The sequence below is a fragment of the Glycine max genome, chromosome 9 (assembly GCF_000004515.6).
Source record: "Glycine max cultivar Williams 82 chromosome 9, Glycine_max_v4.0, whole genome shotgun sequence".
In the NCBI taxonomy this organism is placed as follows: domain Eukaryota; kingdom Viridiplantae; phylum Streptophyta; class Magnoliopsida; order Fabales; family Fabaceae; genus Glycine; species Glycine max.
Window position 1 is genome coordinate 2,550,491 of NC_038245.2, and position 23,696 is coordinate 2,574,186.

The window sequence follows — 23,696 nt, forward strand, 5'->3', positions numbered from 1 at the left end:
CAATTAATTTATCGAACATAACTTTTCATATATTAAAACCTGTGATCCAACACAAAATTCAATAAATTGATTTTGATTGGACCTAAAAACAAAAATATTTAACCTAAATTATTTAAGTCAATTTATGTTTGGAAGTGACGTATATCCATAAATATCTTTACTTTTAGGAACTTTTCTTCAATGCAAACACTTTTAGGAATTATTTTCTTAACTTTTTATTTGTGTGAAATTGTCATTTATATATTTATTTTAAAATTCAATTTCAATATATATATATATATATATATATATATATATATATTAAATATTAATAGTTTAAAATAATCTTATATTACAATATAAATTATTTATCATAAATCTAAAATATATTTATATATTTAAAATATTTATTTATGATAAATTTTAATTATAGTATGATTTCTATATTCAAAAGTATTTATTTATTATAAATTTTAGTTATATAAAACAAATATTTATTATGTGTATTTAACATGCTAAAATACTAGAAGCTATAGATAATTTAAAATAGATACTTTAAACAAGAGATGTTTTAGAAGCTGTTTTTTTTTAATAAGAGTACTTTTTAGAAGTTTTTCTTCAATGATAACGTTTTAAAGATTTTAATATGTCTTTTTCAATTGATCTTTTAATCTTTATTTTTAAATTTAATAATGTTTAAAGAAATTATCAACCCTTGAAATAATCTGTTATCAAAATGTAAATTATTTATCAATAACTTCAAATATAATTTATATATTTAATTTTTTTTATTTTTTATTAGATGACATTATTACAAAATATCTATTAATTTTACTGATAATTAATTTATTCTGAAAAATATAATTGACCATATTTAATAGAGTCTCTTATATTAACCATATTTTTCATGATTATAATATATAGCATAATTTATAATTTATACCTGCAAAAATATTTATTTACTGTAAATATATAAATTAAATGCCTATGCTGCATTGCACTCACAAAAATACTAGTTAAATTAGAGAAATTAATAGTTTTGTATATGAACATGATAACGAGTTTAATTAGTTAATAAAAAATTAATAATTAGAATTCTATATTTTTACCCTAAAGTAAAACATAACACTGTGGCTTTGGATGCACTAAAAGTGAAAATCATTGATTTTGTTATCAATAATCTAATTATGACCGTCCATATATACATTATTAAGGTTTAAAATGTTTTCTCTTATATATGTTATTAAGATTTATGATCTTTTGTAATCTTCGAGATATTTTTTGTACATAAGTTTATTTTTACAGAAAAGAATACACATTGTTGTGATTCTCCCTGTACTTTTCTCTCTCTATTATTCTCATTGGAGTTATATTATATTTAACAAAATCAACCGGCAAAGGTTTGTAGTTGGAAAACGAAGACGATCAGGAGCGTCCAAATAATATTCAGCGGACCCACAAGAACAAGCGAAGATCGCAGCCGTCCACTAACCGTGATTTCCCAATCGTATGGTCCACCGAATTTCAGCTTAAATTTCACAATCTACATCTTCATTCTCTTCAACCCTAACCCATCTGCATTCAACAAAACCAAAGCTGCCTCTGTTTTTGCCTTTTCTTGTTTACCCAATTTTTTCTTCCTCAGATACACACAGCATCACCATGCTCGATCATCATTAACAACACACCCTCATAGATTCTCACCCAAAAACCTAAGGTATGTTTCGCTCCACACTTGTTTTCTAGGGTTCATAATTTTGGATTGTGTTCGTCGTGTATTAAACCGTTAGATTCTGATTGTGTTTGATTAAAATTCAATCTCGCTAGGTATTTTTTTTAAAATCTCTATAGGATTTGAATGTTGTGTTTGAAGAATAGTTTTTTTTAGTGTAGAGATAGATATAGTAATTCGTTATGGCGACGGCGGAGGCAGCTTCTACTGGGCTTGGTCCCAGATATGCACCTGATGACCCTACCCTTCCTCAACCGTGGAAGGGGTTGATTGATGGCAGCACTGGTCTTTTATACTATTGGAATCCTGAAACCAATGTTACACAATACGAAAAACCGACGCCACCTGTGCCTGCGCCTGTGGCTTCTGCGCCGAGCTTGGCGCCTATACCAGCGGCTCATACAATGCAGCCTGGCGGGATGATGCAGCAGCACGGGCAGCAGATGCTGCAAGTACAATCCTCGCAACAGCATCTTGCCCAACAGCATGGCCAATCGATGCTGCCACAGCAGCAGCAGCAGCAGCAGAGTCCCCATATCGCACATGTTACTCAGCAGCAGTCCTCTCAGGGTGCCCAGGCAGCACAGCAGCAGAACCATCACGGGCAGCAAATGATGCAGCAGCCTCAAGGACATCAAGCCAGGCAGCCAATGATGCAACCGCAAGGACAGCAAATGCATCATCAGATGCCGCCGCAGGCGATCCATTCCCAGCATTTTGGGCAAGGAATGCCTCAGGATCAGGGCTCTCATATTGTACAACCACAAGCACATCAATTCACTTCCCAAAACATGCATTACATGTCGTATCAGCAAAATGTGATTACATCCAGGCAACCAAACTCCCAGCACATTCAGCCAAACATGGTATCACCCGGGCAACCTAACTCTCAGCAGGTTCAGCATAACATGCATGGTCAGCCCTTTGAAAACCAACAAACTACATATCCAAAGGTAGAGGTAGCGGAGTTTAAAAATGGAAGCCAGGTTGGACATTCGCTGTCTCATTATCCACAAAGGAGTGCCTTGCCCGTTCAGAACAACCAGAACAATCCTGCTGAAGTTGGTTCTGGTCAAGTGCCTAATGTAGGTGTCAATGCTGGCCAACCACAGCAATTCAGGGCCTTATCTGGCAGTATGCAACAGTCACCCTCTGGATCTGATTTATATTACCAACATGGTCCTAACTTTCATAGCCAGATGAGCCCAGGCATGATGCATGGTCATCCATCCAATGTCCACCCTGCTGGCCAAAAGATGGGTCACGAGGATAATTTACATGGTAGAGCAGGGAATGAGTATGACTATAATTCTACCAAAGATATGTCAACAATGGGTTGTCAGCAGCCAGATATAACTCCAATACCGATTCCAAGAAATCAGCAGGTACTTTTTTTCTTTCTAGTATTATTTTTAACCATTGCTTCACTTTTCAATCTTTAACTAATTATTGTATTATTTGTGCTGGTATTTGATTGCTAGAATGATGTTTTAAAGTTGTTTCAATGCTAATAAAATGTCATTGACTGTTTAAAATACTGATTTAACAAATGGAAACCTCCTTTTGATCTTCACTACCTTCTAGAAAAACAAATTCTCAGTGAAATTGCTGCAATGGTGCACTTGGCCGAAATTCATCTTCCCCCCAGAACAAAAATAAGTAAGAATAGAGTTGTTTGGGGAAGTGGAAAGAAAATATCTATTCATGTTAAATGACTTTTATACCCTTGAATGTAATGGTGGGTGGATAAGTTGATAGGTATACTATATGTGTCATTTCAATAAAAAATCACTTTCATTTTCTTCTCATGTGAGGGCACAAAATTTACATGTGTTCCATCATCCCCTCCTCGTACTTATTATTTGCTTTGCAATCATAAAAATGGTATACTTCTCATTTTCTCTCCAACCAACATCCCTCCTTCCAGGAGATATAAGGTTAAAGCTTCCCTCCTTCCATTCTCTCAAATGATATTCAACTATTTTGCATCAATCCAAATTATATACCAGTGGTGCATCTTTCTGGACCAGTTAAGACATGCCTTAGTGCCTTATTGATTGGTACCTCTAAAAACTCAAGCATCCAACTTGCCAACAGTGATGCTAAAGGGCTTAAATAATCAGCATGTCTAAAATAACATATTCCACTCCTTGAGAGACACTTAGCACAAGGAACTAGTGGTTTTCTATGGTGAACTTCTTATTAATATGCCATATTACTGCAAAATAGTTAAATATATTACTCATTTTTCTAATGTTGATAATTTTTTTGTATTTCTTACCTCAAGGTTTTAAACCTCTGAGTGCTTTAAAGGCGCCTTTGATCTTTGATCTTTGTGTTGATAATGCATGTTACAAAGCTTCACCCCCCCCCCCCCCCCCCCAAATATTGCTTGTTCTTTATCCTAATTCAATATTTTTCCATTTTATGCTTCTGTAAAACATCATTGCAGGATATGAGGATTGGCAATGCTCCTTTTCAAAATGTAATGCCAAGTGGAAATGGAAGTGGTATTGCTGGGAATGCCGTGCCTAGCATGTTTGTTCCTCCAATAGGAGGACCTTCACCTCTCTCTACTAACCCTTCAATGAGGCCTCCTTATATGGGTTCTTCAGATGCTACTGATCTCTCACCGGCTGAAATTTACTGTCAGCAACATGAAGTTACAGCTACGGTCAGTACTTTTATTGGAAGTTGTGTATGAAATTTAGTTTAGTATCTTACTACAAATAGCATACCGACCAAGCTTTTACAAGACCCTAGGCATATTTGATTTTATGATTTAGTTGTAATTGTATCATATGTTGCAAACAGTTAAGATGCTTCAAAATCAAACTGAAAATCGTGTATATGTATGTATGTTATGATATGATCTGCTTTTGACTGTTAAGGGATATTGTGACAGATAATCGGCATGGTTGTGGTTCTATTGTTTTTATTTCCCTGTAGAATGACTGACTTTATTTTAAATTTATATTTTTTGTATATCTTTATATTTTCTTTTCATCAATATTTATGTCTTGCTGGACAGGGTGACAACATTCCACCTCCTTTCATGACATTTGACGCTACAGGGTTCCCTCCAGAGATATTGAGAGAGGTAAGTCTATTGTTCTCCTGTTGTATGGTATTGTATGCATTGGTGCTTCCTAGGAAAGAAATTGTTTTACTCCTGTTCCCCATTTTTTAACTTAAAATTACTTTTAAACTTATCTATTTTCGCTTGTCGCAGGTGCGATATCTGCTCCAGAGCAGGAGCATATGTCGTACGCTGCACTGCTAACCTGCTATTGGCACAATTACACGTGCAACTACTATCCTGATTTTTGGAGCCTGCAAAAGGGATGGGTTGGAGCCTTTCTTGGGCATCTTCTATAAGGGTGGATGGCCCTCCTTTCTTCAAATTTCTGTGTGACCTGGGATTTGTTGCTTATTGGCTCTGCCTCTTATGTCTTTTTTGCCTTTTTTAATTGCCTCAAGTTGCTTCAGTAAGCAACCATAACCTATGGGTCCTTTTGTTTTTTGTCTGCTAAATTATCTCACAGTTGAATGCATTTTTGTGTTTTCTAAATCAAAAGGCATTGGATTTGTGCACCATTCATTGATCTGATAGCTGCCATATACTCTCGTTTCAGATATATTCTGCTGGTTTCTCAAGTCCAACACCAATACAGGCTCAAACATGGCCTGTTGCACTACAAGGTAGAGACATAGTCGCAATTGCCAAAACAGGCTCTGGGAAAACATTAGGCTACTTAATGCCTGCCTTCATTCTTCTTAGACAGCGACGTAATAATTCTCTGAATGGCCCCACTGTCTTGGTTTTGGCTCCAACACGTGAACTTGCGACACAGATCCAAGATGAGGTCATCAAATTTGGCCGATCATCGCGAGTCTCTTGCACGGTTTGTCCCAAGTGTTATCTCTTCCTTTTTGTTGAGTTTTAATCTATTAATGTTTGCCTTAATCATTTGGTGCATCTGTTGATTTCTTTTCCATTTGTAGTGCTTATACGGTGGAGCACCTAAAGCCCTTCAACTAAAAGAGTTAGACCGGGGAGCAGACATTGTTGTTGCCACACCTGGTCGGCTCAACGATATACTTGAAATGAAGAAAATTGACTTTGGGCAAGTTTCACTCCTTGTGCTTGATGAGGCTGACCGAATGCTTGACATGGGTTTTGAGCCTCAAATTCGTAAGATTGTGAATGAGATTCCACCTCGCAGACAAACTCTCATGTACACGGCAACCTGGCCAAAAGAAGTAAGAAAAATTGCTAGTGATCTTCTTGTTAATCCTGTCCAGGTTAACATTGGAAATGTGGATGAGCTTGCTGCAAATAAAGCTATAACACAGGTATTTAATTAATGGCCATTCATTTAAAATCAAAATTGATGGTACTTCTATTTTTATCTTGTTTTGGAGGAGGGGGAAATGTTGTCACATTTAGTGCACTCTGCAAGTATGTGGTAATGGTTCACTTATAGAAAATATATTTGCAAGCATTATTACAGAAAAAAATGTGTAATTGCTTACAGAAATTAAAATACAGACTAGGTCTGGTTGCATGCATTAATTTGTGTGAATGACTTTTCTTAATTGTCGTTTTCTAGGATATATTTGTTGTGCCTTATGGCATTATCTATTGAGCTTAGGTCTGGTTGTATTCATGGTCATTATGTTATTATCTTGTGCCGATAAAAAAAAATGTTATTATCTTGTATCCTGACTTTCATTTGCAATCAGTTAAATAATCCATCTTTATTTCTCTCTTTGAATGAATTTACTGTAATATGTTCCAAATGAAGAACAATATTTTTGTTTTAGTTTCTTGGTGATTTACATTCTTTTTTGCCTTGCATATATGTAATTTGTAAACTGGCAGTATGTTGAAGTTGTCCCACAAATGGAGAAACAGAGGCGTTTGGAGCAGATTCTCAGATCCCAAGAACGGGGTTCTAAGGTTATAATATTTTGTTCCACAAAGAGGTTATGTGACCAGCTTGCTCGTAGTATTGGCCGGACTTTTGGGGCTGCTGCAATTCATGGCGACAAGTCTCAAGGTGAGAGAGACTGGGTTTTAGGTCAGTTCCGGACTGGGAAGTCACCAATTCTGGTTGCGACTGATGTTGCAGCACGTGGGCTTGATATTAAGGATATAAGGTTAGCCTGTTTGTGTCTGGAGTGCTTATACTCAAGCATATAAATGAATAGGTCATATTATGAAATCTTTTGTATGACTTTTGCATGTGCTAGATAATGATGTTCCTTTTATTTAGCAGATTATGGCCTTAGCTTTGTTTAGGAGTTGTGTGATGATGCGTTGTAGTTGAATTTTATGAATTTTCCATGATACAGGGTGGTGATCAATTATGATTTCCCCACTGGAATTGAGGACTATGTGCACCGTATAGGAAGAACTGGAAGGGCGGGTGCTACTGGAGTGTCATATACCTTTTTCTCTGAGCAGGACTGGAAACATGCGGGTGATTTAATCAAAGTTTTAGAGGGTGCTAATCAGCACGTGCTTCCAGAGTTAAGACAGATGGCTTTGCGTGGGCCATCAAACTTTGGAAAGGATCGAGGTGGGATGAGTCGATTTGACTCTGGTGGTGGTGGTGGTGGGCGCTGGGATACTGGTGGTCGTGGTGGCTTTGGTGGTCGTGGAGGTGGCATGAGGGATGGCAGTTTTGGTGGACGTGGCAGTGGCTTTGGGGGACGTGGTGGCGGCATTAGGGATGGTGGTTTTGGTGGACGTGGCGGTGGCTTTGGTGGTCGTGGTGGCATGAGGGATGGAGGTAGTGGGCAAGGTGGGCGAGGTGATTTCTTTCCTGGTAGGGGCAACAGGGGTAGGGGATCCGGTGGCCCTCGTGGGGGTCATGTTGGTTGGGGTAGGGGTGAACGTGGTATGGATGATCGGTACAACATGGAGGGGCGTGGACAAGGTCGTGGACGTGGAAGATTTGACAATAGAAGAGATGTTTCTTCCAAAGGTAGAGGCAGAAGTCATAGTCGTAGCCCTGAAAGAGTCCGAACATGGGACTATAGCAAAAGTAGCAGCAGAAGTCGTAGCAGAAGTAGAAGCAGGAGTTGGAGCAGGGGCCGTAGTCGAAGCCGCAGCTGGTCTCGTGGTCGTAGTCGCAGCTATAGCCGTAGTATTAGTCCACGTCGTAGTCGTAGCCGTAGCCGTGGTCGAAGTTACAGCCGCAGTCGTAGCCGCAGCCCCAGTTATGATAGGCGTGATAGGTCAGATCAACAACTTCCTGATCAAAAGGATATCAGGGCGCATGAAGTAGGAACTTCAGATCCAAGAATGCTTCCCGTGTCTTCTGGTCTTGGCACACAAGGGAATTCGTTTTTGGGAACTGAACAAGTGGAGCAGCAACCTATTGTTAGTAGCACTGATCCAGGTAATCCAGAAGCTGTAGCAGACCTTAGTCATCAATCAGTTTCTGATATTTAGAGCCCTGATTCGATTCTTTTTTGAAAAGACATTCTAACTTTTTGTCTTCAGAGTGGACTGGTGGTTATGTTAACCTTTCCGCTTTTGTTTAAGTTTGGCTTGGCTTTAAATAGTGATTACCTTGTGGCAAGAGGTTCATTCAGGGGTATTGGTGTAAGAAATTTGAGTGAACATTCTAATATGATATACTGCAGCATTATTGGGTAACGCAGGTGGTTAATTTTGATCAATTTGTAATGGCTCATCAAGCTTGCTTATTTGCCAAGGGAACATGCAAATGTCTGGTTGGTTGAATTGGAGGGCATTATTTAATATTTCATATGTAGTATTAGTTGTGGAATTGGGATAAACAATTGTAGCGGAATCAATTATTGTTTTGTACTCGGCTAGAGTTCTAGTCACCTGACATTGGGGTTATTGTTTAATTTTTTGCCTTTCCCGTTTCTTTTCGGCTGTTGCTAACGAGTGTAGGGCATTTGTAAAAGAATATAAAAACGAACTATTGAATATAAAAGGATATTAAAATTGAAAACTTAATTTACCAAATCTGATGCGTCGAAATGTATCTTTTAAAAGTTGGGAGTGTTTCCAACATGACTTAATATTTAATAACTACGTATATTTATTCAAGTTATTTTACAAAATAATTCAAGTCTTTATTTTACAAAATGAAACTTAGATGCAGTTTGTAAAGTGTTTTTTTTTTTTTCCAATCTGAATTGGAATATCGGTGATCAATGTAGGTTATTGAGTTGCCATTCCCATTTTGATGGGAGGACAATACCAAAACACATAAAAAACTGGATTGGATCTAAGTTTTGTCCTATAGTAAACCGTGCTTACATAACTTTTTCTTACCATTTTGTAGCTGCCTAGCTTCTCTTTGCTTAGTAAAGAACTGTTTGAACCGAGAAATTACCGGCCAAGAGTGAAGCATTTCTATTTTTAAATTTAAAAAATTGTAAATGGTTTAAGAGATGATTAGAATTTAGAAATGTTCGTACATAGTTTCTTATGTTTATTCAGATTTTGGAAAAACTAGATTTGGTACATGTGCAATGTACGGAATTTTTTTTTTCATACTTTATATACTATTGTAAATTTATGTAAAATATCTACATAATATATTATCATCTTTAAAATTTTATTTTATGTCAAAATTAATAATTAATATAATTAATTAATTTTATGTAAAATATCTTCATTTTTGCGTTTCTCTTTTCTTACGCCCTTTTGCTTTCATTTTCATTTAACCTAACCGCGTTTTTTTTTTCTTTTCGTTTTCCTCAGTTAATTCTTGTGTTTCTTCAGAGCGAGCATAAAGATTTCAGCATTGGAGACCGAATCGTTGAGAGTTTTAATTTCAATGCTTCTTTGTTAGGTGAAATTGTTGTTAGGAATCTGAATCACATTGAGTCCCTTGTTGAATAACAATGCTTATGTGACCTGGTTTAGGTGTGCGATCGAGTGTTGTCTTTAATTCTGCTTTCTATATAGATTTTATTTTATGTAGGCTACATGCAAATGATTATGCGCTTCTCATGTACTGGATTTTCTGTGACATTGCTTTATATTCGATGTTTTTTTTTTTGTTTGTGCATTTACTTTACTTTTTTCCTCATCATCTAAACCTGTTAGCTTATACTGGATGCTGATGATGATGCCAATGCTGAAAAACAATATATGAAGAAGTGGCACTCACTACAAGAAAAAAGTTTAATTAGAATGGAAATTTTTTACAGAAAAATATTTGGTGCCGAAAATTTTAATTTACGATGGAATTTGCCACAAACATCCGTCACAAAAATTTTTAAAAGAATATTTTTTAAATTGAGACGAAATTTATATTCCATCCCTATTTTGGGACAAAATTATCTTTTTCATCTTAATATGGGGAGGAAAATATTTCATACTTCCGTCGCATACTAGCACAAAATTAATATAATTTCATCATGATGTTACATATTATTGAAGATGAGAGAGTACACAGTACACTGCTTCACAGAGTATTGATGAAGGAACCCTCGAGCTAACCCGCTGTCACTCTCGCCGCACCCCACCATCACTCTCCGCCGGAAAATGCAGCGTCGCAACGGCGCGCGCTTCAGTGATCAGCGCCTCAGCTGCAGCAGTGCGCCTTGCCACCGTGACCTGGGTTGCAACGCCGCGCTCGTCAGTTCGCCTCTCCGCACCAACCTGAGTCCGTGATAACTGTTGCCGTCAAGGGTTCGTTAGGGGAAAACTATAACAGCAAGGTTCTTTTCATCTTTGCTTTGTTTGATGTTAGTATGACAATCCTATTGATGTTGGTTTGAATTTCATTTTGTTATGTGCTTCGTTTGGATAAGATGAGGGTTCAGAGGTTTGAGTGTCCTGTGTTCGGTGGATAAATTTTGGGGGTTCTGAGGTTCATAGGTTTGAAGGGTCAAAGCAAAGGGACATGATCCTTTCTTGTGTTCGGTGTGGGTGAGTTCAAATAGAGGGGAGCATTGGTATCTAGGTTCGTAGGGTGAGTGATTATGGCTGTAATAGCTTAGTCTACTAAAATCAAAGAGGGACCAGCCTCATCGTGGTAATTATCGGACATCTCTGATCGTTCACCTCTAATGTGACACGTTCCCTCCCAGTTATATGATCCACGGGATCAGTCGGCTAGAGAGCGGGGCTATTCTTCTTCCGGGGAGTGAAAGTCGTCCCCTCAGTTCGGGGGTCTTCGTCAACATGTGTTGAGGCTCCAGTCTTCGGCGGGTCACCATTACTTGACTTAGAAAGGCGAACATCTAGGCAAGGGAAATTGCAGTGCGCCTGGTGCAAATGGCTTTCTTTTTTCATGATATACCAATCAGAATGGAGGACCCTACCTACGTACATGATTGATAGAAGAACTACCTAGGGGGTCGGTCAACTTGATGCGGGAGAGGCATGAGTGCAGTTCGATCTTGTGGTGTATTCGTTTGTAGTGAGTAGGGCCTCTTTTTTATCAGTTTGCCTCCGCTCTATTGAAAGGTCTCCATTCCTATGGCGGTTTTGTCAACGAACGCGTCTCGGGCCGGATTGACTAACCTAACCCTTACTTAAGGGGGCCTTGCCATAGTTGGGTGCTCTGCTTTAGTGTGATTTACGAAGGATAGGCTAGTAATACCAAAAAAAATGAAAAGAGATCGGGGTCGATAGTTGGCAAGGAACTTGATCCCCCCAAAACACAAAAGGGGTAAGTTGGATTTTTTCGAATTGATTGGAAGAAGAAAGAATAGGTGTAGCGAAGAAAAAAAAAATAGGAGCTAGAAAGAAAGGGTAGGTTGAATCTGAAAAGTACTCTGTGGGGGTAACTATGTTAAGTTAATTGGGTATCGTAAAAAAAAAAATGTTATGTGCTCCAGGGGTGTTGTTGGTGAGAATGAGAGAGACTACACATGAGTGGGAGTGTGTCTAAAGGATAATTTTAGGCCAAAAATGTGAAATGGGGAAACCTGTGAACTTTACCTTAACTCAAAAATAGAACCAGTTAATTCCTGCAACCTTACAATTGATGCAACAATCAGCATCGTACAAAATGGTAACTGCATATTACATCATCTAACCCAATATTGTCTTGTCATTTGAGTGGTAGAATAGAAATCTCCCAACTTGGGTTTAGTTTCAAAATAATAAACGTCATTTTTTCTTGGCTTTTTGTCTTTTAATTATTTAACACAAATCTGATATGTGTTTTTTTTTTTTAATTGTTGTATTGTACTGAACTTTTATTTGTCACACGACTTGAGCAATCTGATACGTGTTTAACCTCAAGTAAATTGATAGGAAATTGAAATATACAGCCCTGTTTTAAGTGAAATCATTCACTTAAATTTGTTTTCTTTCTACAGATACCAAGGTCATATAAGTATCAAACGGAGACTGGTACAAGAACTGAGTTGTTATAAGCCTTGCAATTATAAAAGGTCTCTCTCTCTCCCTTAATCTAATTACTATGCATAAGCAGGCCTTGTTACATGTTTTTTCATTTTTAATATATATCTAGCAGCCCACTCCCTTTGAAAGCAAAATTGAATAAAAGGAATTTATTATTACTATTTTTTTTTTCTTAAATAGGCCTTGTTTGAATGTTTTCTTGCATTGTATATGAATCGTTAATTTCAAAATCGAATCATGTTCATTCCATGTATATATAGTATAATGATCTTCCTTGCTTTAATCATGTTCACAAGTATTTTCCTCTTCTAGAAGACTAATTTTCCTCTTCATTGTTACGCATCACTAGTACACATGCCTAGTCAAAAATAAGTTCCTAGTTATCCATATAGAAAAGTAAATTAGGGAATGGTGTTTAGAAATTCAAACTGGTTCATTTTCGTAGGATGGAATTTACTTGATATATGATTGATATAGTGATGTTTAAGAAAAAAAGATCAGAGGGAGTAATGAAATTCTTTTTCCCGAAGACTTTTTTTTTGTCTGTTACTGTTTCTACATTACTTCTCTTTCTGTGGCTTCACTGGCGGTGCTGAGTCTGGGTAAAAGGTGGATGGTTGTGTTAGGCTTTTGGCAGCTGACGTAAAACTCATTGATATACTGAACTTGCGGTTCTTGTTATTGTTTCTACATTTAATTTAGTCCTCTTGGCATGCTGCTGTTTGTGGCTCATTTTTTTTGTATTTTTATTATCCTTCGTGTTTGTTAGGTTTCACAGTATCAATCCTCAGGTTACGGGAGCTGTTTGCAAGTGTTTCTACATACTATGGTTTAGGTTATCTAATGCATACAGTTGTTACACAGTGGATTTATTTTTCTCCAACCCTTTCTCTCTCCACATTCCACCGGTTCCTCACAATCACAACACCGCCGCCTATGACATCGTCACCGGGTAGTCCAACCACCACATCCAGTGCTGTAAGTTAAACAATAATTTTGTTTGTTAGCTCTGTTTTGAACTATGCCATCATGTTTGTTTAAACTTTATTTCATTATTGGTTTAGAGGTTTTGTTTTTTGATTCCATTTGTGACTGAATCATTCCCTTAATCTTCTTCAGGTCAAACTCTCTTCCTACATAATACTAAGCTTTCTCAGGAACTAGTTGTCAATCACAAACCCAAGTATTTTTTTTATTAGATTCACCACTTCATTTCGCTGAAAACTGCTGCCTTGAAGTTTATTCACTCCAATGTTCTTCAACTTTAAGGAACCTGCAGTCAAAACAATCAAACTCTCCTTTAAATATCATTTTTTGCACATCCAGAGATACAGTTATGTGAATATGTATATGAAATGGAAAAAGGATTCATACTATGACTCAATTGAGCACATCCACTACTCCATTCAGCTCAAGCCTATCATTGCCCTCAAAAACTGCATTGTCCGGGATCCCAATGGCTGCATTCCTATCTCTGCAGTGTCAAAGAGGGGATTAGAGTTAGATGTTCCCATGAAGGTTGCAAGGTTTATGAGGCAGTATCCATCCATCTTTGAGGAGTTTACGGGTCCTGAATACAATCTTCCATGGTTCAGGTTGACACCGGAAGTTGCTGAGATTGACAGGGATGAGAAGAGAGTATATGAAGAATGCAGGGAGGACTTAAGGTCCAGGTTGAGGAAGATGATATTGATGACCAGAGAGCATGTTCTACCTTTAAAGATAATTCAAGGGATGCAGTGGTATTTGGGGTTGCCTAGTGATTTTCTGCAGCACCCGGAGCAAATTCTTGATGAATCTTTCAGGTTTGTAGAGATGGAAGATGGATTGAAGGGGTTGGCTCTTGAAAGCAGAGAAAAGATTTATTCTGTAATGGAGAGAAATGCAATGAAAAGTGGTTTTTACTCTGGGGGTCCAATGGAAGCCATTGAATTTCCATTTTTTCCATCAAAGGGTTTAAGGTTGAGGAGGAAGATTGAGAACTGGCTAAATGAATTTCAGAAGCTTCCATATATTTCACCTTACGATTATTTTTCAAACTTGGATCCAAACTCTGACATAGCAGATAAAAGACTTGTGGGAGTTCTTCACGAACTGCTTTCCCTTTTTGTCGAGCATTCAGCCGAGAGGAAGAAGTTGTTTTGCCTCGAGAAGTATTTTGGGTTGCCACAGAAAGTTCATAGAGCGTTTGAGCGGCATCCCCATATGTTTTATCTATCTTTCAGGAACAAAACTTGTACAGTCATTCTAAAGGAAGCTTACAGCAATAAATCAGCTATTGAGAAGCATCCTCTGTTGAGGGTCAGGAAGAAATACATCAAGTTGATGAAGAAATCAGAAGTGATTTTAAGGAACAGGAGGGTGAATAATCGATTTTCTAATAGTAATGCAAAATTGGATATAGACTCAAATGATCTAGATGAAAAGGGACATGAGATGGCAAGTTGCTCTTTGGAACAGGTTGCGTGAAAATTTATACCAGACCACTTGAGGTAAACATGAAATTTTTACAAACAGAGAAAGAAACAAGTAGCTGATAATAAGCAGAAGTTGAAAATGAACCAGCACATCTAGTGATATCGTAACCTTGAGGTATTTTTTTCATCTCTACGCACGATTGTGATTAGCTTCAATAAAAAGCTTGATTAACTCTTGAACTCTTTAGCCTTGCTTATTTTTAGGTGTTTTAAATGTTTTATGTATGTGGTGTGGGCGTGTGGCTATGTATGCTGCTATACTCTATTTTGTGCTTGTACTTATTAGCCTACCATAAGTCAATAACTGATATTTATTTTTTGGCGAGTCATAACATGTTTTAAAGCCTTTTCTAACTTGATTACTTTTGTCCTGCTACCATGTAGATATGGTCTCTTTATTGCCCTTGAAATTGTGTAATTCCGATATGCCTCATAGTTGAAGTTGATTGATTTTGTTGTGTGACATTCTTTATTTTAATCAATATGTATTCTGTAGTTAATGTGTTAAACTTGTGTTTGATGATCTTTTGTAATTTCTGTTCTTTGAGCTTTTGATGTTTTCGGGTTCCATTAATGATATGAATCATTTGTGTGTATCATCTTCATCCCTGAGGTAGCATGATAGTCAATAATTTGTCTATCACTTTAACTTAAGATTGAAGGTGCTGATTTAAATTTACACTTCACAAGCCCAAATCTTGAACAAACTGAGGTCATGATTAATGAAGGAGCCCCAGAGTATTTTTGTTATCAGAACGTGTATTACCCTGCTGCCACCAATTATGGGTATTACTGTACAGGTAAATATAAAAGCATCATATTGTTACTTTTATTTTGACAGTGCATAATATTGATTATCTGTTATTCACTGTGTTTAGGATTTGAAACACCCGGGGAATGGGAGGACCACCATAGGATTTTTGGTGTAGATGGTCCCAATATTCAGTTCATGGTAAGTTTAACTTCTGTGTTCTGTTTCACTCTATATCCTAAGTTGGGGCAGTGGCTGATTTTTATGTTTCTGGTTTTTTTTCAGGGTGCACAAAATGAAAGTTTGCCGTATGTATATTATAACTATGGATATGCACAGTCTCCATACAATCCATATAATCCTTACATTCCTGGTGCTATGATTGGAGCTGATGGCTCACTTGGAGGAGGACAACATTATTATACCCTCCCCAATTATCAAAGTCCAGTTTCTGCACCTGGTTATATTCCCTCTGTTCAACCAGACAATTTTTCTGATAGTTCTGCAGATTCCTTTTTTGGAGCCAGTGCTTCTGTCAGTAAACCTGATGGAAGAGGTTTGAGACATAAGTTCAATTCAGCTTCTGGTAACTTTCCTAGGAATTCTTCAAATTTTTTATCAAATCAGACAAGTTCCTTGGCCAGGGTATCAGAAAGGCCGAGAGCTTATGATGGGAGTAGATTTCTCAATTTAGCTTTGCCGGCTGTTCATCGGGTAGTAGTTTTACTCCTATTTAGATTACATTTTAGTTGTTCTCCTGATCATTACTGCAGATTGTTAAATGAGTATTAGCATTTCTGAGTGAAATTAGTTGCTACTACTACTATACTTGGTTAATGTTTCCCTGATCAATGTGTTATTTTTGTTCATAAATACACATGTGGATGCAAGGGTTAGATGAGCATTAGTTTGTGGCCTTTTAGAAGATCCTCATATCAATAAAACCTAGCTAAACTTTTGTTCATGATGTCTGGTGGTTTGATAATTGATGTGGATTTTCCTCTATCGTAGTGTTACTTTTCTTGAAAATTGTTTGATTGTTATACTGTTCTGTTTTTGTAGGATAGAAACTCAGGTTCTTCATTTCAACTTGGTAGTTACAATTTCTATTAGGAATGTTATGTCTTATCATCAATTGGAAATAGCTTCTTCAAATACTGAATTTTCTGATTTTTGATCTAATTCTAATGGACAGTCTGCAGCTGCTAAACTTAGGCCAAAGCTTCACAATGGCAAAGTAGTACCAAATGGTGGAAATGGGAGCTCTGATGTATTGGGTGAGCAAAATCAAGGCCCTAGAGTTAGTAGATCAAAACATCAGCTGTCTGTGAAAGCCTATACAACCATGGCAGGAGATGCTAATGAACAGGGGAACATTGTCATATATCCTGATCAATACAATAAGGAGGACTTTTCCCTTGACTATGAAAATGCAAAGTTTTTTGTTATAAAATCATACAGTGAGGATGATGTGCACAAAAGCATTAAATATAATGTGTGGTCATCAACACCTCATGGAAACAAGCTGGAGAATGCTTATGAGGATGCAAAGAAAATAGCAGCTGAAAAGTCTGAAGTGTGCCCTATTTTCCTATTTTTTTCTGTGAGTGTTCATTATCAATGATATGTTCAATGAGTTTTGATCCTGGTTCTTTATAATTTTATATTTTTCTATTCTCTATCACCTATATGCAAGCTAATCACACTGACTTTTCTTATGTAATGTTGCTTTTTTCAATGCAGGTTAATGCAAGTGGGCAGTTCTGTGGGGTAGCAGAGATGGTTGGTACAGTTGATTTTAACAAGAATATGGACTTTTGGCAGCAAGATAAATGGAGTGGAAGCTTTCCTTTGAAGTGGCACATCATAAAAGATGTACCAAATCCAAATTTTAGGCACATTACACTGGAGAACAATGAAAATAAGCCAGTAACTAATAGCAGAGACACACAAGAGGTATATTATTTCTGCTCAATTTTTTAATAAGTTTTGAAATGGCAGGTTCTTCTTTTAGCATTTTAATAGTGTAAGTTATTACATGAGTAGAGTTGCACTGAGCCTGTTCTGTGTAAAACAGATTGATGCAATTTATCTGATGTACTATTCTATTATATCAATTGTTGAGAGTCAGATAATTGTTTGTCTTCTCTCATGAATGCTTGGATAACTGAAGTGTTGGTGATGGATTTAAGTTTAGTTTCTTGACGAATTGAAAGCAGAAGTAAAAAATTATGTCATTGCATTCATTTTGGATTGGTAGATTTGATTGAACTATCTTGCTACAGAAATGGATGGTTGTTTGAATGGGTGAAGAAGTGTAGTGTGCATGATCTCTGACATGAATTTATTCAATTGAACTTGGTGAATTGTTGTACATCACATTTTATATCTTTGTTTTAATGCTGGATTTAAATATTATTATACAGTTATTGTTTTGCTTTGACTTCAATAAATGTAGCTTATTATCCTTTTTGTCTATTTTATTGCTTAAACTTGTTACATTGATTATTTAATATCCCTTGCTTATTTGCAGATAATGTATTGGAAAGGTTTGGAAATGCTGAAAATATTCAAAAATAATACACTGAAGACATCTTTGCTTGATGACTTTATGTACTATGAAAACCGTCAAAAGATCATGCAGGATGAGAAAGCCTAGTTGCTAGTCAAGAGTTTCAATAGTCCAATATTTGTACCAGTATTAGAAGCTCCCCAAAAGTTGAATTTTGTTGTTGATTTACTAAAAGACAATTATGAGAAGAATTTGAAGCCCAAGGATGATTCTGATGGCTTCAAACAGATTTCAGTTTCAAGCCCTGACCAGATTGTTAGTAATTCTGATGTCACTGGCATCAAGCATGTGGATGATGAGAAAGCTGAGAAAATTGCTGTGGATAAAGAAGATATTTCTTCTATCTTAAAGATTGGTTCAGTCACTATTGCCCCCAAACAAGTTGAGGCTAAGCACTCTGTCAGCAATGGTAATAAAGAACAAGGTGATGCTCTTACGGAAGGCTCAATGCAGGTAAAAGTTAATGGGTTTGCTTTGCCTTCTGGTTTCTTGAAGGTTGGCAGTATCCCACTTGATGCAATGGCATTGCAACCGGGAAAAGGTGTTCTTTCTGTTAAAAGTGAATCACATCGTTAAATTTAGCTTTGTGGTAAACATCTGGTGTTAGTCTTGTGGTAAAAGATGAGTTTATTGTTTGCCCACTTGTATTTTACAGTTGGGAAGTTGAGTTTCTTCTTGATCATTTCGTTTCATTTGCTAATGATGCTTTGCACAAGGCTGTTATATATCGTGGGTGTTTGAGCGGGTGTTGACTTCTATAGCTTCTATAGGATAATGTAACCCCCCTTTTTTTTGCTTTTAGCCTGTTGGTGGTTAACGTGCAAGGGGTGAGTCTGTTAATTCAATATGTTGAGAAATCGGTGAAAACTTCTGGCCACATTTGTTGAGTTACAGCTTAAATGAGCTTTTTAAGATGACAGTATAACCGTATCTGGTTTATTTAAAGTCTATTTCAGTATTGCCATTTCATCAACTTGATGGAATTCTTTGATAGACAACTTTAATGATTTGAAAAGTAGCACCCAGTTATCACACCTAGTCAATTAAGAGGAGGAAAATAGGTTAGCTTCTGATCAGAAACACATCAGTTGTTTTACATGCTTTCTTGGAAGAAACTAATAAGGAAAAGGAAGAATGCATGAAATAGTCTTGTTTGATAATTTTGTTCAGATAAAATCGAAATGAAAATGACAAGTGAGAAAACAATTATCATTGTTTTAACTCTTGAAGCCAAAATAAAAAGTAAATAAAAAATTTATTTACTTATAATATATAAAATTTGAAGCGTGATTTGCAATGATACTTCTCAGCAACTTGAGTTCACCACAATTCAATGCTTTTAATTACATTTTGATTCTAATGGGTTCTTGTAATTTTTCTCTCGCTGAAAATTTAAGAAATTAATGCAACCCACAATTTATAATTTCATTATTGGTTTTACAAATTAACGCTTGAATTTCCCTTAGCAGAAGTGTCCATATTTAATATCTTTTTTCAGAGATAACAGGAAATTCAAGCCTTAGTTCGCTACATTCTGAGGGATTAACTCCTGCTAAACCTGACTTCTGTGATTGAATAAAATAGGAGACATATATCTATGATTAGCAAATATATTATATAAACAACTGGTGAGCATTTTGCTAATTGAAGAAGATTGGGTTTTTTGGCTCGTCTGTTTCGAGTTATTTAAAAATTTCAGTTGGGTTGAGATATAAATCAATGTCAACAGAAGGAGTAAGCTTGGCAGCTTCAGAATTGTTCAGCTTTCCATAAAAAAATCTTGGCACAGTAAAAAATTTTGAAGGTTTTAGCTTTCGAATTATTAAGCCGTATATTGTCAATCATTGGAAATTTGGAACTATTACAGTGACTTTTGTTGTGTCGAGAAGGTTTTTTGAAGCGGCCTATATATTAACCAACTTTGGAGTTGTGGTGCGGTGCTGACATTTAGAAGGAGGGGACTTTATATTGAAACTTTGTAAAGGAGGGGTCTTTATGTGCTTCTATGTCTTATCTGATGTGCATACGTTTTGGCATGATTTGGTATGACACACCTTTTGTTCAAATTCATCCTAAGTGAAAATATGATTTACTTTATCTTACAAGTGGTTAAAAGTAAATGAACGTGTTTATATATGATTATCAATAAGTGGTTAATAATGTCATGAGACAATTGAAATATCTAATGGTGATTATATTTGCCTCACAGTGTGGTTGATAGTGTTATAGTACTAGTGTGATGAGGTTATTAAAATGTTTAATGCATGGTGATTAACTTTGTATCACAAGTGATTAATAAGGTCATGAAATTGTTCACTATTACAAGAGGTTAATTAACTACATATGAAAATATAGTTAACTTTATCTCGCATGTAAATAAGAGTAAATAAACACGATTGTATATACTTATGATATGCGGTTAATAATGCCGTAAGGATATTAAAATGTCTAATGGTAATTAACTTTGTCTGACTGTAAGGTTATTGAAATGCCTAATAGTAGGTTTGATGCCAAAAAAATGTTTAAGAGTAGTTAAATGTGCCTTAAAAGTAATTAATATTAACTATATATAAATAATTGTACACAGTTACCTTTAAAATTTAATGATAATAAATTGGTGTAAAATAGTTTTATAATCACACTTTACCATCAATGTTTTGAGATAAAAATTAACTATACTTACACACACGATTAAACACATGCTACATAAACAGTGGGTGGAAAACCCTAGCGATATATATGACGCTCTTAACATATTGCTTTGTAACATTTCGTACTATAAAACAGTTCTTTAATTTTGAAAAAGAAAATCTACATGTGCAAAATGTCATCATTTGATAAAGGAATTGGTTTGGTATGGGTAGCATTCCATTCAAAACATTTATAATAACAAGCTTAATTTTGTTTCTTTTCTGCAAAATCTCAAATTAAACCTATCCTGTCACGTTTCGTTGGTCTCAACAAATTGATTAATTTGATTGTTATGATACCTGACACTATTATTGTACCCTTATTCATGAAGATTGATGGTCCGGTTAGCTAAAGGGAAAATTTTAAAAATTCGAAGCTAATGCCTAATTAATTAAGGTTCTCAGAAGCCAGTGAGTCCACAAAATTGAGATTGGCTTCAATTGGAATTTGGAATATCACATGCGATCATCAAATTTGCAATTATCAAAGAAAGGATCTACCAATTGGTGAGTTCCTCTGAAAGAATAAACTACTTTCACGTTATTTGTGAGTAGAAGTAAAGCGTGACAACCAGACAAAATAATTAGTAACTGAAAGTGATGTCACCAATACTCTCTATTCTGAATTTCTGAGTGTGTACAAGTTGACAAGGAAGAGGGGTAGTCTTGTTCAATATCTGATTTTGCATGTCTTCTTGTGAATAAAACTCTGATTTGATCCATAATACAAATAATTGTACTGTTGGGAAAGAATTGAGATGACTAAATATCTCCATTTGTATGGATAGGATTTATTTAGCTTTTTTTTTCCTGATATGTTCCAATATACAATCTGTAAAAAAATAATGTAGTTTTAGCATGCAAATTGACAAATATATAAAAAAATGAAAAATACAAATCCGTATTTGATGTCTCTTTATTCTTCTCTCACTAATTTTGATGAATCAAATCATACATTGGGAGGTATACCAAACTCGTGAATATTAAATAAGAGAACCGTTCTTTCCATATTGAGTTATTGAAGTACATGCTAGATACAACATGCACTATTTTTTCTGGACATAAAAGAAAATGATGTTTTCCCAATACGTAATAATAATATTAGGAGAGGATGAAAACGTGCTAAGGCTATTAGGTATATAGGCTAGAAGACAAGGATATTTTTATCAATTGGTGAGTGAGAAACAATAATAGGGGGGCTGGTGTATCATCTTGATTTTTGACTGAAAGTCCCAGACATTGACTCATTCTATGAGTTAAATTTAGCTAATTCTCATTAATGATACGGTCTTAAATATCAACCGTCTTCGTGTATTTGGTTTTGTCTAACCATCCATTCTAACACATCTCGATAAAAATTAGAATGTCCAAAATGTCAAAAAAGAATTGATTCAATGAACTTTAGAGGAGGAATAATACTTGTGAACTTAATACCATGTTTCGAACAAAATCTTTAACAGGAAGTTCATGGGTTCTTCTACTTTTTTTTTACAAAAGGGTTCTTCTACTTATGTAGGCTTTACTTGATTAGTGATAATGTTTGTATTTAAACTTTTAAGAAACTGTTTCTTTTAAGCATGCACCGATTTTGTGGAACAAATCAATTACGTATAACATTGAATATGGAATAACTAGCAATAACTTATTCATTCTTGACAATTTTTTTTCTTCTAGATGACATTCTTCCAACAAATATTCTTATAATCATTCTTTGTAGCATCAGTTTTATTCTATAAATGTAAAATATAACAATTCTTCATATTTCTAAAGTCAGAATATTGTTGTTTGTTCTGCCTTTAGCTTGCCTCTGAATCTCATGTAAATGGGTTTTTTTGGTACTCACCCTTGTACCAATTGATATTAATATATTCTCTTTTGCCGATTAAAATAAAATATTGATGTTTGTTGTGTTTACAACTCACCACGAAGGTAAGAGAAGATTGTAATTTTTTTTAAGAAACTAAGAATTTGATATATATATATATATATATATATATATATATATATATATATATATATATATATATATATATATATATATATATATATATATATATATATATATATATATATATATATATATATTCATAGTGTATTTTTTTTTTACATTGTATTTATATATAGATTGATATTTGTTCATGTCGAGAGGATGCTAGAAGGAGGACGGAGTATTCCAGGGTTCAGCGGCTCTGCTCTATTCTCCCAACTTTGTCCTAACAATAACATGAGGCATAAACACACTTCTATTTATATGTAGAGGGTTTTTAGTGTGCCAATGTAGACTTAAGATATAAATTTAAATTTTAGAGCATTTTTATAAAATATGAATCATCATTAAAAATACAATATATTAAATTATCGGAGTTATTAAAAATAATTGAATCTATATTAATTGATAAATCAAACATAGTGAAATTTAGACAATAATCACGAATAATTAATTTAGTAATTTTTCTTAATCAAATCATCTTATTATCGTTTTTTTTTAGATGGAGAGAGTTTTTTATTTGATATATTGAAGATCATAATTATATCTAAGGTTTTAAACTTATTATAATTTTTATTATTTTTTAATAAATTAAACTGATTTCCTAAACATAAGATGAGAGAGTATTACTAGGTCAATAAGGTCATGCAGGGTGCAAAAGTTTTTTGGCCCGTCGGATCCATATGTCCCTAGCGTGAGATGTAGACTCTCTTCCCTTGTAGCGCACCATATCACAACCGGCCTTTATTTAAATTAATTTGAAACAGATACGTACAATGACGGCCCCACCTGCACATACGAGCCGTGAGCTAAACACTTCGAATGTGTATTTTAATATGAATTTGCATTATTTCGGCCCATCTTTTGTGTGATCGTTGTATGCTTCTATTGATTCAATTAATTTAATTTTGAAAGTATAATCAATCAATTGTTAGGCATAAGAGCAGTATTTTGAAATAGTTGGAATTGTTAGAAAAAATGAATAAAAACAAATAATATGAATATATAATAGGTTTAAATAATAATTTTATCTCTAAACTATTTAAAATACATTAATTTGTTTCTTAAAATTTTGATCTTTAAAATACCTCAATTAGGTACCTTTCGGCCATTAACAGATCTAGAAGTGTATT

General features: G+C 35.3%; 2 protein-coding genes and 1 pseudogene across 6 annotated transcripts; all 3 read left to right on the plus strand.

The window, feature by feature from the left end:
• The first annotated feature begins 1,532 nt into the window (after nucleotides 1-1,532).
• LOC100807830 (DEAD-box ATP-dependent RNA helicase 40) lies at nucleotides 1,533-8,580 on the plus strand. Of its 2 annotated transcripts, none has more exons than XM_006586803.3 (8): nucleotides 1,533-1,696; nucleotides 1,868-3,096; nucleotides 4,164-4,385; nucleotides 4,743-4,811; nucleotides 5,347-5,616; nucleotides 5,717-6,067; nucleotides 6,597-6,874; nucleotides 7,070-8,580. In XM_006586803.3, exons 2-8 carry the CDS (start codon nucleotides 1,894-1,896, stop codon nucleotides 8,172-8,174), a joined length of 3,498 nt encoding a protein of 1,165 aa, XP_006586866.1. In that variant the 5' UTR covers nucleotides 1,533-1,696; nucleotides 1,868-1,893; the 3' UTR covers nucleotides 8,175-8,580. The 2 variants fall into 2 exon arrangements, with proteins under 2 accessions (XP_006586866.1, XP_006586867.1); XM_006586804.3 differs by having other exon boundaries at nucleotides 1,873-3,096.
• An 847-nt stretch (nucleotides 8,581-9,427) lies between these two features.
• On the plus strand, nucleotides 9,428-15,363 carry LOC100808365 (protein WHAT'S THIS FACTOR 9, mitochondrial). Of its 3 annotated transcripts, none has more exons than XM_041005333.1 (5): nucleotides 9,428-10,429; nucleotides 12,041-12,115; nucleotides 12,856-13,064; nucleotides 13,206-14,678; nucleotides 15,254-15,363. In XM_041005333.1, exon 4 carries the CDS (start codon nucleotides 13,338-13,340, stop codon nucleotides 14,553-14,555), a length of 1,218 nt encoding a protein of 405 aa, XP_040861267.1. In that variant the 5' UTR covers nucleotides 9,428-10,429; nucleotides 12,041-12,115; nucleotides 12,856-13,064; nucleotides 13,206-13,337; the 3' UTR covers nucleotides 14,556-14,678; nucleotides 15,254-15,363. The 3 variants fall into 3 exon arrangements, with proteins under 3 accessions (XP_040861267.1, XP_014617361.1, XP_040861268.1); XM_014761875.3 differs by having other exon boundaries at nucleotides 15,219-15,350; XM_041005334.1 differs by having other exon boundaries at nucleotides 15,181-15,311.
• LOC100808895 (YTH domain-containing protein ECT2-like) lies at nucleotides 15,228-18,611 on the plus strand (annotated as a pseudogene). Its single transcript, XR_415833.4, has 6 exons — nucleotides 15,228-15,363; nucleotides 15,442-15,515; nucleotides 15,600-16,028; nucleotides 16,510-16,917; nucleotides 17,058-17,270; nucleotides 17,848-18,611. The product of XR_415833.4 is annotated as a YTH domain-containing protein ECT2-like (transcript).
• The last annotated feature ends 5,085 nt before the right edge of the window (nucleotides 18,612-23,696 follow it).